The 12447-nt window shown below is 33.2% G+C and overlaps 2 protein-coding genes across 3 annotated transcripts in view; one reads left to right on the forward strand and one right to left on the reverse strand.

Annotated features, from left to right (window-relative positions):
• The first annotated feature begins 1331 nt into the window (after nucleotides 1-1331).
• Nucleotides 1332-4956, forward strand: LOC107491685 (probable ADP-ribosylation factor GTPase-activating protein AGD6). 2 transcript variants are annotated; one of them, XM_016112579.3, is made up of 4 exons: nucleotides 1332-2296; nucleotides 2381-2470; nucleotides 3263-4073; nucleotides 4798-4956. In XM_016112579.3, the coding sequence occupies exons 1-3, from the start codon at nucleotides 1508-1510 to the stop codon at nucleotides 4070-4072; spliced, it is 1689 nt and encodes a 562-aa protein (XP_015968065.1). In that variant the 5' UTR covers nucleotides 1332-1507; the 3' UTR covers nucleotide 4073; nucleotides 4798-4956. The 2 variants fall into 2 exon arrangements, with proteins under 2 accessions (XP_015968065.1, XP_052118595.1); XM_052262635.1 differs by lacking the exon at nucleotides 4798-4956 and having other exon boundaries at nucleotides 3263-4340.
• Nucleotides 4957-5271: 315 nt separating this feature from the next.
• Nucleotides 5272-12447, reverse strand: part of LOC107491684 (cation/H(+) antiporter 20-like) — an 11993-nt gene continuing 4817 nt past the window's right edge. Inside the window, exons 2-6 of the mRNA XM_021124730.2 lie at nucleotides 12330-12442; nucleotides 11321-11831; nucleotides 10055-10560; nucleotides 5784-6596; nucleotides 5272-5695 (exon numbers count right to left, since the gene is read on the reverse strand). Coding sequence (XP_020980389.1) covers nucleotides 5369-5695; nucleotides 5784-6596; nucleotides 10055-10560; nucleotides 11321-11831; nucleotides 12330-12442 — 2270 coding nt within the window. The 3' untranslated portion in view covers nucleotides 5272-5368. The remainder of the gene's footprint in view (nucleotides 5696-5783; nucleotides 6597-10054; nucleotides 10561-11320; nucleotides 11832-12329; nucleotides 12443-12447) is intronic.

Consider the following 12447-nt stretch of genomic DNA (forward strand, 5'->3'; position numbering starts at 1 on the left):
ATTATAAGAGGGACGATTTCGATTCTGGCACTAAATCTTAGGGACCAAAATCGTACTTAATCCTATTTTTAATGTTATCTATTTAATTGTTTAAATTATAAAAAAAATTATTTTCGATACTTTTACCATTAGACAGATTTTTATCTGGGTTTTAAAAATTTTCAACATTTTTGTATTCTATGTTTTTGTTACCCTATTTTCCTGACATGTATTTGAGTCAACTGAATAAATTTCATTGGTTGAAATAAATTTCAGATTAAAATGTTGCAACCGACTCTATCAATAATTTAATAACGATGTGGGATTTGATAATGTATTCGGAATTAACTATATAAGAATACGAAAGAGTTATTATCAGTGAAAATAATAGGGAAAAATAAAAAAGACACACAAATGTATCAATGATTTTAGACTTTTTTTTAATGATAATTTTAGGTTGTTTGAAATGTTCTGATTTTTTTACACAAAATATATTTTTCTTAAAATAAACTTTTCAATTTATTTTTTAGTAGTTTTATAGAGGAAACCTAACCTACTGGAAATATATTTTATTGAATTTGAAATTCCTAATATTTTTTTAAATGAACTAATAAATTTATCACTTAATCAACCAAAGTTAATTACCACTGCTAATTTTTATTTTATAATTGTTTTTTGTTTGGACACCACACCAAAAGACTCTGCTGTTTTTTTTTTTTTGGACTTGCTCTGCTGTTTCTTCTAAGCCGAAAAGTCAACGTCTCCTTGTTCAAAGGCCCAACAAAATTCCACCATTGGAATTCCCGGAGATTTTGGGCCCGTCACGAATTTTCTTTTCTAAGCCCAGATTTCCCATACGCAACTAGATATGCCAAACTCTCCAATATTTGGTAGGTAAACAAAATTTTTTAAACCCAACAAAATTTCTAGAAGGATTTTATTTTTGCACCATAGCAATTGTCTTAGTTCATATTACAATTAGTCAATTACAACAAGAGACATGTGAAAAGAATGCGGTCAGTTTGCTGCACTTTGAATTAATAATTGAAAACGAGAAGGGGTTATTCACCTTCACCTAAAGATATGGAAAGGCAGCATTTTGCCACTTTTAATTAACATTGCTCTAGTCATTAGCACTTGAATAAAAAATTATTAACCAATTAATGAAAACGAAAATGGAAGAAATTAAGAACCTGTTTAGTTTGTATTTTTATTTGAATAATTTTTTATTTTTTTCCCTCAAAAAAAAGAAAAAAAATAGAGAAACCATACATATCCCAAAAGTATTAATTAAAGGAGATAAAATAAGATTAACCTAAATTAATAATGCTAATAGGAGGGAAGTGAGTCAGCATCCAAAGTTAACGGTGTCGGTGATTCACGACCCAGGCCACTCAATCCCAAAATATGTGTCTTCAAAACTCAAAACTCTTCTGAATCTCCGTTTTCCCCTTTTTCCTTTTCCCCGCTCTCGTTCATTTCCAATTCCCATTTCTATCGTGCTTTCCGGATCGGATACATAAAAGACATGGCGGCATCGCGGCGGTTGCGGGAACTGCAATCCCAGGCGGCGAACAAGATCTGCGTCGACTGCTCTCAGAAGAACCCACAGTGGGCCTCCGTCTCCTACGGCGTATTCATGTGCCTCGAGTGCTCCGGCAAGCACCGCGGCCTCGGCGTCCACATCTCCTTCGTCAGATCCGTCACCATGGACTCCTGGTCCGAAATCCAGATCAAGAAGATGGAGGCTGGCGGCAACGACGCCCTCAACGCCTTCCTCTCTCAGTACGGTATTCCAAAGGAAACTGATATTGTCACAAAGTACAACACCAACGCTGCCAAAATCTACCGCGACCGCATCCAGGCCCTCGCCGAAGGCCGTCCCTGGCGCGATCCTCCCGTTGTTAAGGAGGATCTCCGCTCCTCTGCCGGGAAACCTCCCTTGTCGCACACCGGCGGTGGCGGTGGTGGTGGAGGTTGGGATAGCTGGGATAACGATGACGGTTTTGGATCTCGCAATGATATCCGGCGGAATCAGTCGACTGGAGATGTTAGACGGTTCTCTGGTGGCGGCGCCGGTGTAGGTGGTGTGCCGGCGAGGTCGAAATCGACGGAGAATATGTACACGCAGTCGGAATTGGAGGCCTCCGCCGCGAACAAGGAGAGCTTCTTTGCTCGGAAGATGGCGGAGAATGACACGAGGCCTGAGGGGCTCCCGCCGTCGCAGGGCGGAAAGTACGTCGGGTTCGGATCGAGCCCTGCCCCTTCCCAGAGGAACATGAACCCCCAAAACGACTATCTCTCTGTCGTTTCGCAGGTGGTTCTCGATTGCAGTGAATTGAGTGTGTTGTTTGTTAATTTGTTTATATTTGAATGGAGATGTGTTTCTCTTTGTGATTAGGGGATTGGTAAATTATCACTGGTTGCTGCATCTGCCGCTCAATCTGCTGCTAGTGTTGTTCAGGCAAGCACCAAGGAAATCACTGCTAAGGTAATTTGATTCTGATGTTTCGGTGTTAATTGCTATCTGGGTTTATATATAATAATTTATGTTTTGTGTTCGTTCAATTGGATCAATAATTTGATTCAATTTGATGGTTAAGGTCATTTAGTTCCCAGTTTGGAAAGAGAGACTTGTGATGCATTTACACCTGCGTTACTGATCCGGTGGCATCTTATGAATAAAATTGATCAATGGCTTGTGTCGGTAAAATTCTCTTATGCTTGTTGCCTGATGATGGGTTTTGTCTGGTTTTATTGTATAAGTAACGTGCTTGAGATGACATCGAGTGATGACATAAGTTTATTAGTGAATATTGACTTGCGGTATCTAAAACGGATTAGAGTGTTGAAATATCATACCATAAGTGCTTCAAGTAAGAAATGCTATTTTCAATGAATTTTATGTCTATATCTATTACTCTTGTTTGTGATATAAGTATATTTACTTAAGTTGAGTAGATTGACATTTTGTGAAATGGTAGATAACTTTTTATGCTTTGCAAGGAATCTGAAATTGTATGTTATAAGGCTTTCACAGACATTCATTAATCTTTCTGTGCGTTGGATTTATGAAGGTTTGGTTTTTCAGGCACAACTTTTAAGGAAGGAAATGTGGATATATGAAATCTCATTTTGTGGTTTATTTCTTTAATTATGTGCTTTCATGGAAATGTGGAAAATGCCAAATCTTCATTGCTTATCATACGCTTGAGCAATTTTGTTGGCCCTTGGCAGCTTAGTTTTTCTTTGCTTGATTAAATACATTCATCTTTCCGTTCAGGTAAAGGATGGTGGGTATGATCACAAGGTCAATGAAACTGTCAATGTTGTTACTCAGAAGACATCTGAGATTGGCCAAAGGACATGGGGCATTATGAAAGGTGTCATGGCATTGGCTACACAGAAGGTGGAGGAGTTCGCTAGAGATAACCCAAATTGGAAGCCTGAAAATTGGCAAGCAAATGATATAGATAGAAATGGTTCCTATCAAGAGTACAATCAAGAGAATAGAGGCTGGAATTCTTCTTCTACCAGGGGAGGACGACCATCATCGGGTAGTCAATCTAATAAGTCTAGTTCTTGGGATGATTGGGATGAGCAAGATTCTAGGAAGCAAGTACCAGCTCGTCCATCTTCACGTGAACAATATGGTGGTACCAAAAACACAAGCTCTTGGGATGATTGGGACCAAAATGATACTAGGAAGCAGGGACCAGCTAAGGTATCAGCTTCTCCATCACCAGTAGCACAGTATGTTGGTACTCACAACAGAAGCTCTTGGGATGATTGGGACCAAAAAGATACTAGGAAGCAAGAACCAGCTAAAGTATCTGCTTCTCCGTCATCAGTTGGACAGTATGGAGGTACTCAAAACACCTACACCAGCTCCTGGGATGATTGGGACCAAAAAGATACTAGGAAGGAAGAACCAGCTAAAGGATCAACTCCTCAGAAAAGTGATGGTTGGGCTGGCTGGGATGATTCTAAAGATGATGGATTTGATAATTTCTATGGGAGTTCAGCTAATAATAAAGCTGCTGGTCATAATGGAAAGGCAGATTCAGCCTGGACGGGAGGAGGCTTTCTCTGAGGTGGGTAAAATTATGCAATATTTCCTTGGACATGTAAGGGATAAAATGAACCTGCTTAATTGAAAGGAACAAGTGAGGTCTTGACGTTTTATTTGGATTCATTTGCTTTTGGGATTACTTTTATCCTAGAACTACTATTAACTTGAACAAAATCTCATAATTCTCTTGGTGGGCCATTAGATAACAATTGCATGATTGCATCCACCTATAATTGGGCTCTTTTATTTATTCATTTATGATAAGGTTAAAGTTTTTAATCTTTGTAAATTTCATGATTTATTTTTTGGTCCCTTTAGAATTAAAACTGTTTGGCTTTGCTATCTGCCAATAGTTTGTCCTTGTTAAATGTTGATGTGTCTCGTCTTTTCACGTCAATATTTAACTTGTCATCCTGACGATTTATTGACGGTAGGAACCCAGACCAAACAATTTGTAGTTTACCAAACCAAAACCTAGAATCACAAATTTTGAAGGGCCTAAACTTCTATGCAAGCCTTCATTTGTTATTTTAACCTGCAAGACCGGAGAAATAATTGAAGTTGTAATGGGGGTGGTTCTTGTTTTTTACTTTGGGAAACCAGAATGGGTTGCATGAAGAACATGATTATATTGGAAATCATTGTCTTATTATTTTGATATCTGTTAGGTTCTAGCTATGTTTTCAAGAACATATCCTAAAAGGTTGAACTATAAATTGTGACTTATGTTACTCATTCTGGACCAGGTTTGATCCTATCTTTATCAGTTTCTAAATTTTGTCGCAAGTGACAAAAATGTTATAGCTTACTCTTTGCACTGAAGCCAAGCAGCCCAAGCAGGGGTGTTACTGAACATGATGAATGTGACCAGACTCTGTCATCTATGATTTTTTGGGTCACTACAATTTTTTGCAATTTCCATTTTCTGTGTACCTTTTTGGGAACATTTGTATGATTGGAATGGAAGTACATGTAAAAGTTTCCAAAAGAAGGGGTGAATTGCCCAAATTTAAGGGAACTACTTTCCTTGAAGTGTGATGAAACATAACCGTGACATGAAAAATTTCATATTGTTTTGAATTTGTCTCGATTTTTGCAGTCTTACTAGTTACTAGCTCCATGTTGAGCACTGTTTCACTGTCCTTTATTCCTGATTTATTATCAAGAATGAGAGAATTTAATTCACATCCGCATTGTAAAATAGGGGTTCATACTCGGTATACACTGATGGACCACACTTCATTACTCAAACATATCCAAGTACAAGGGGCTTATTTTTTATACATATTTATAGGAATGATTCGATCCTTCTGTGGATCACAAGACGCTAGCCATCTTTCTGAGTTCAGTTTCATTAGAAGTTACCAATTGCTGGTCTTGTATAACGAGCACAGAACTTGTAATACCCATTGCTGAGGAGGTTAAGAGATTTCCCATGTGCCCCAGCTCAGCATGCTCGAGTCGAGAATCTTCCATGGATGACTCGGGAAGCTGATTTCCTTTCCCCACTATCAGTAGCTCATACTCCTTAGATTTTCCAATTCTTAAGACCTCCTCTGTTATGCTGCTTGCGTCCTTTTCAATGTACGTCACTGACGACTCCAACTTTGCTTTGAACTCATTCACTGCCACCTCGTCTAGCTCCTGCATAGGGCATTCAACAACTCGTTTTTTTTTTTTGGAACACTAATTGAGGTACATTGAGTCTCAGTAATTAAACATAGTAACATACCTTGTCTGTTTCCCAATCCTCTGTTGACATGAATCTCACCAGAGACAACGTTATTGCTGGATGTTGTGCCATTCTTGCACCCAAATCTAAAGCCATACGATCATCCAATCCACCTATGAAAACTATGCAAACCCTCATGGTTGCATCGGTTGCACCTGGTTGAAGCCATGTACCAACTCCACGGTTGACAAGCACCGCCACGGCGCATGGTGCGGTTTGAAGCACCGTTTGGTTGACTTCCCTCCACCCTTGGCCTATCTCAATTGCTTCTTCATCGTCTTCATCTTGTTCCCCTCTCCTCCACCTTTTATGGAATGGAATTATGATCATTCCCACTCCATGCTTCTCCGCAACATGGCATATGTCCTCGTGCATCGTTGACAGCGCCGACACTGACCTCAAATGGCGCAATCTCACTTGGCCTACACCGTGGTAAGCTTTGAAAGCGGCCACAACTTGGTCGTGCATGGAACTTTCTGATCCTTCGGGGAAGCCGTTCCTGCGGCTGCGTTGAACGGTCAAGATGGAGGTGGATCGGTCTGTGAGCTCGACGAGTTTCATAACGTACAATTTGAGATTGGTGGTGGTGGTGGTGTTTGGTCGAATGGATTCAATGAAGCTTATTAGAGAGGGTATGTTGCAAGTGTGGTGGTCGTGGACGCATGCAAGGATGCTAAGGTCGTCTCGCGGTCCTGCCCGGTTTTGTTTGCTGGGACGCGAGGGTGGGTATATTGCTAAGACTATTGGCGTTGTGATGAAGGTGGTGAAGAGAGCCATTAGCACTAGGATGGCAAACACCTCATCGTTAAGTACCTGCATGCAAAAATTCCAGCTACTTTTTCTTGTCAAATTTCAATATCATTCAAATCATTTTCAATTCACATGAAATTCTATATAAATAATGTATACTATATAAGCTCCTAATCCAACAGCAAATTTCATAAAAAATAGATTTTGATAAAAAAATTTAACGGTATAATTTTAGTTTAATAGATATTTGCTTAGATTTTAGTTGATAAGTATCTTGTAAAAAATATAAAAATAGAAAATTCTTATAAAAATAAACATGATTTTATACAAACTATATAGTTTCACTTTTGTATTTGAGTTCTTTTTTTGAGGTTCTTGATGACGGAGTAGTTTTTTAATTTGTTAAGAGAACTAATATTTGTACCATCTTTTGTTTAGATTTTAACTTTTTTTTTATATAAAAAAATTATGATCCCTAACTTTTTTTTTATCAACTACTTTTAATATCAAAGAAAAGAACATCTACACAAAAATAGGATTGAAAACAATAAACTCAAAAGCGAACTTGATGTATTAACAACTCAATATGCTAAGCTCATAAGCTTTGAATTCATATATGGAATGAATCAAATTTGAATTTGACGTTATGTATATAGTTATAATTGTATATTAGATATTATAATTATTTATATTAATACATATATTATGTATTATATACTTTTAATCAACAACAACAACAACAACAACAACAACAACAACAACAACAACAATAATAATAATAATAATAATAATAATAATAATAATAAATGATTTTAGACACAACAATAATATTATTATTTGTTAAATATGTGAATGTGTATTGTTTTTTATTTGAGAAATTTTTACTTTTTTTTAAAGATACTAAAATAATACTTTCTTCATCTCTTTTTGTAAAATATACGTTCTCTTTTCTTATAATTTTTAATTTTTTTAATTTATTTTAAATTTTTTGTATTAACTAACGTTAACTTTATCCATTATTTAAAAAAATAAATTATTTTTTACAAAAATACCCTTTAGTAAAAATTTTATCTTTTGTGATTAAATTTTATTTACCAAAATAACTTTTAACAAATTATTTTTCTATTGATTGAGTTGTATTTTTACCAAAATATTCTTTTAAAAATGTTTTAATGATTAAATTATTTTTTCCTAACATACTCATCAATAATTTTTTTAATTATTAAATTTTAATTTTACCAAAATTTTCATTAACAATTATTTTTGTACTTTACTATTAATTTTTCGATATCAATGTTATTATTTTAACATTAAATTAAAAAAATCTTATCACTATTAATATGTATAACAACTACTATTAATAAATAAGTTGTTTTATAGTACTATTGAAAATTATTAACAACTTTATCAAAACTTAAAAACAAGTCGAGATGAATAAATCTCAAATTTAAAAAATTAACATCTCATTCATTCGCATCTTTAAAAAGTAATTTCTTTAATAATTAAAAAAATATTGAAGGGTATCTTAAAAAAAATAATTTAATCATTAAAATTTTTTTGAAAAATATTTTGGAAAAAAATACAATTTAATCAATAAAAAAATAATTTGTTAAAGAGTATTTTTAATAAATAAAATTTCATCACAAAAAAATAAAATTTTTCCTGTAAAAAAATAATTTATTTAAAAAAATGAAAAAGTTTAACGTTAGTTAATACAAAAATTTAAAATAGATTACAAAAGAAATTTTTTAAAAATTATAAGGGAGAAGATGAATGTACATTTTATAAATAGAGAGAATGAAAATATTATTTTAACATTTATGAGGAGAAGAGAGCAGAATTTTAAATTTTCTCTTTTATATATATATATATCATCTATTGCTATAAATTTTTAAAGTCATATATTATATGTGATTTTGACAAAGAGGGTAGCATTATTAACTGTAATCGATAGATATTAATAAATATAATTGATATTTTTTATTATAAATAAATTATAATTTATTTATATCAAATTATAAATTATTTTTTTATTATTTGAGTTGAGTCAAGTTTTATATAAGTTTTTAATAGATAAAATTTAATTTTATAAATAAATTTAATTGTATAAATCAAATTCAATTTTTGTGAGTAAAACTTAAATTTGGTATAATTCGATTCGTAAAGGTGGTACTAATGTGGTACCATAGATATGACATTAGACAACTACTCATGCATTGAAGTTATTTGATGCCAAAATGCGGTATCCTTTAACAAAGAATCCTTTCTAAAATGTGCACAAGAATCATATCACATTAATGTTCTGGAAATCTTATTGAATAATATTCCTTGTGATTCCCTAATTCAGTTAAAGAAATAAAATTCTCTGTAAATCTTATTGAAAATATTTATTTTGATGTCCTGATAGTCGGAGGATGAGATTCGATAATTGTTAAGGATCCTACTTTTGTTATGCGCTCGATAAAGTTTTTTTAATAATTTTCAAACTAAGATAACAAAGTTGATACTTAATAAAAATAAAAAATTTAATATTAATTTTATATATTTATATATTATGCAAATTTGTAATACGAAAATACTTACATTACATTAAAATTTTTATTTTTATGAATGTTAGTAAAACAATTCAATTAGGAATGAGAATCATGAAGCACCAGAATAAGAGGACTGGATAATGCCCACTTCTTTAGATTGATAATACCATTCTATTAAAAAACGTTATCCTCTTCCAAAATTGCTTTCAGTAATCCTTATTCTTTTATTTAAATATATTTTAAAAAATAATTAGTGGTTTACTTTACCAGCCATTAACACAGAGCTAAGAGTCCAAGTCCAACTCATTAAAATGGCATTGTTAATCAAGATAGAAGTGACATTATTCACTCCCCAAATTTCTCATAATGCGGCAATTAATTTGGAATAGGCGTCCATGTTTAGCTACCTAAGTATCTATTCCATAATTTAATTATAAAGATGACAATGACAGCATAGGAACACCAATCACTAATGGTGTCACCAACACTAATATGATCCAGAATCCTATGCCCAACACAAATTCAATTCGATTTTTTATGAAGTGGGACAAGGATAATCAATTTAAGTATTTTGATGATGAGAAGTGCTATAAGAAAGCAGATTTTATAATTTGTAATCATTAATTAATTATTATTATTATTTTTAATAGTATAAAATTTTATCTAATAATATAAAATTATTTATTTTTTTATTAATTAAATATTGGCCAAATTTTTAATAAAAGTGTTAATTCTTTAAATTTTTTATTAATTTTTATTAATATTTTTAATAATATGCATTTAATGATATAAAATTATTTATTTTTTTATTAATTAAATATTAATTAAATTTTAATAAAAATACTGATCTTTTAGATTTTATCTTTAAATTATAAAAGTTATAATATTATATTATAAGAAGTTTTAGAAAAAATTAAATTTTATTTTATATATATTTCAGGCTCAAATACTAATGCCAAAATTATCACAAGGCATGCATGCGCTAACCTTTTTCTCTTTGCCAATGTTGAGAACAATAAGCTCCACCAACCCTTTGGTGTTCATCAAGAATCCAAGAGTAAGAGATTCCCTCACAGGTATCATGCTCATCATGGCCACCGTAAATGTCCCCAAGATTTTTCCGACGCACGCCATCACTATGACCAGCACCAAAAGCCCCCACTCTTCCATTCCATGCAACTTAGCAACGTCGGTTTTCAACCCGCTCGAGGCGAAGTACAACGGAAGCAACAGCACCGTGACAAAGTCCTCGATCCTCTTTGCGACGCTGCTCGCAAACTCGCCCTTCTTTGGGATCGTGATCCCGAAAACAAAGGCTCCAAAGATTGAGTGTATCCCTATGAGGTCAGTGACAAAGCCTGCTATCATAACCCCCGCGAGGGTTAAACATATGGTCGCTTCGTCAAAGACTTGGCGTTGACGTGACCACTGGCGTGCTACCCAGTTCATAAAGGGTCTAACAAGGACCAATACGAATGCAACAAACGCCACCCCTGAAACCAACATATATTTGTTTTGGATTTCAGATATTTTGACTAATACAGCCGCTGGTTGATAAAATTTTAATAGTAAAATAAAATAAAAATAGTATGTAATAAAATATCTCACATAAATTTACATAATATAAAGTAAACACTAATAATATAAAAAAAGAAAATTTAAGAGTTAAGCATTTTTATTAAAATCTTGTCACACTTAACTAATAAAAAAACATGAGTAATTTTAAACTATTAAAAATATTAATGATTATTAACTGATGGTTACAAATTATAAAATTTGTTGGCGTCTTAATACTCATTTGTAGAAAAAAATTAAAAAATACTATTTGTACATTAAAATTAACTATTAAAATTAGTCATCAATACATCTGTATATAAATACATATGTGATTTAATTTATTTTTAATATATATTTATATTTTAACATATATTTTATGCTGATAACTAATTTTAGTAAATTTTAGTGTACATGTAACATAGTTTAAAAAAATTATACAGTCCTTAAATTAATGTATGCCCTTGTAAAATAATGAATTTAAAAATAATTTTTTTATACTAACTAGTAATATATGATTTATTTGTGTAAAAGTCTTTTAAATTTATTATGCATGAAAATTAAATTCTAAAATATATACTTACGAATTCCACAACTTAATTTGAGTCCGAAGCATTATCAAAAAAGAAATGAGTGATTAGAAAATTTTAATAATGAAAGTAATAATAATTTATATAATAAAAATATAAGTTGGATCACCTGAAATGAGAACCCAAATAGATGTGAGGGGTGAGCTTTTGTGTTGTCCATCGGCCAAGGCGATTGCCAAGGCCAAGAGAACCCAGGCCGCAACATCATTGAAGGCGGCGGCGGCCATGGCAGTTTCTCCTACTTGTGTGGTGAGGAGCTTGAGCTCTGCTAAGATGCGGGCGAGCACAGGAAAGGCGGTGATGGAGAGGGATACTCCCATGAACATGAGGAGCTGGAGGTAGTTATGGCCGGTTCCGAAGTGGATGGCTTTCTGGAGGAGGAAGGTTACTCCCATGGCGAAGAGGAACGGCAGGGATATTCCGGCAACGGCAATGCTAAAAGCTCTCTTGCCGCTGCGGCGAATGGTTCGAATATCAAGCTCAATGCCTACAAGAAAGAGGAAGAAAAGGAGGCCAATGCTGGCCACTGATTCCAGTATGGGAGTGCTCCATGAAGGGAACACCAACTTCGTAAATTGTTTGTTACGTCCAATTCCAGATGGTCCAAGCAAAATTCCACCCTGACATTTAATTTACGTCTTCATTCATTAGTATTTTCTGCAATTTAAATCATTTAATCAAAATTATTATTTTTTTAGCCATATTAAGTATACATCTAACATATTTTATATAAATATATAGTAATTAATTTTGATATACATATATAATATTTTTTTTCTTTTCTATAATTATTCTAACCTCGTTGTACATATATAATTGGATGTTTCTATATACAAATCTAAAATATCTGCACACAAAAATTAAATCAGTTACTAAATTAATAAATATATATTTATGTATAAATACATGCGTTGCGTTGCTTAGTTCATTTTTAATGTATAATTTTATATCCTGCAGCATGATTGTAAAAAGAAAGATGTTATACTTAAGATTTATTAAAAAAAATGTAAAGCTCGACAGTATTTTCAGTTACCCTATTGAAGTCTTTAAGTGGCATGCACTTGAACTGTATGCGTACATATGTAAGTGTAAGTCATCAAATAAATAAGTAAACTTACGAGAATCTCTGCAACAACTTTGGGTTGACGAAGAGGTTTGAGAAGGAAGGTCAAGCTACGGCTAACGGAAAGGACTAAGACGGTTTGAATGATCAACAACGGAATAGCGTAGTTGAGA

Source organism: Arachis duranensis, chromosome 6, assembly GCF_000817695.3.
Source record: "Arachis duranensis cultivar V14167 chromosome 6, aradu.V14167.gnm2.J7QH, whole genome shotgun sequence".
Lineage (NCBI taxonomy): Eukaryota > Viridiplantae > Streptophyta > Magnoliopsida > Fabales > Fabaceae > Arachis > Arachis duranensis.

What these genes read in the sequence shown, in the direction of transcription:
- LOC107491685 (XM_016112579.3), top strand. Translation starts at nt 1,508, where the DNA reads ATGGCGGCATCGCGGCGGTTGCGGGAACTGCAATCCCAGGCGGCGAAC. An exon ending in ATCTCTCTGTCGTTTCGCAG is followed by an intron (nt 2,297 to 2,380) that starts GTGGTTCTCGAT and finishes CTTTGTGATTAG; the next exon opens with GGGATTGGTAAATTATCACT. An exon ending in CCAAGGAAATCACTGCTAAG is followed by an intron (nt 2,471 to 3,262) that starts GTAATTTGATTC and finishes CTTTCCGTTCAG; the next exon opens with GTAAAGGATGGTGGGTATGA.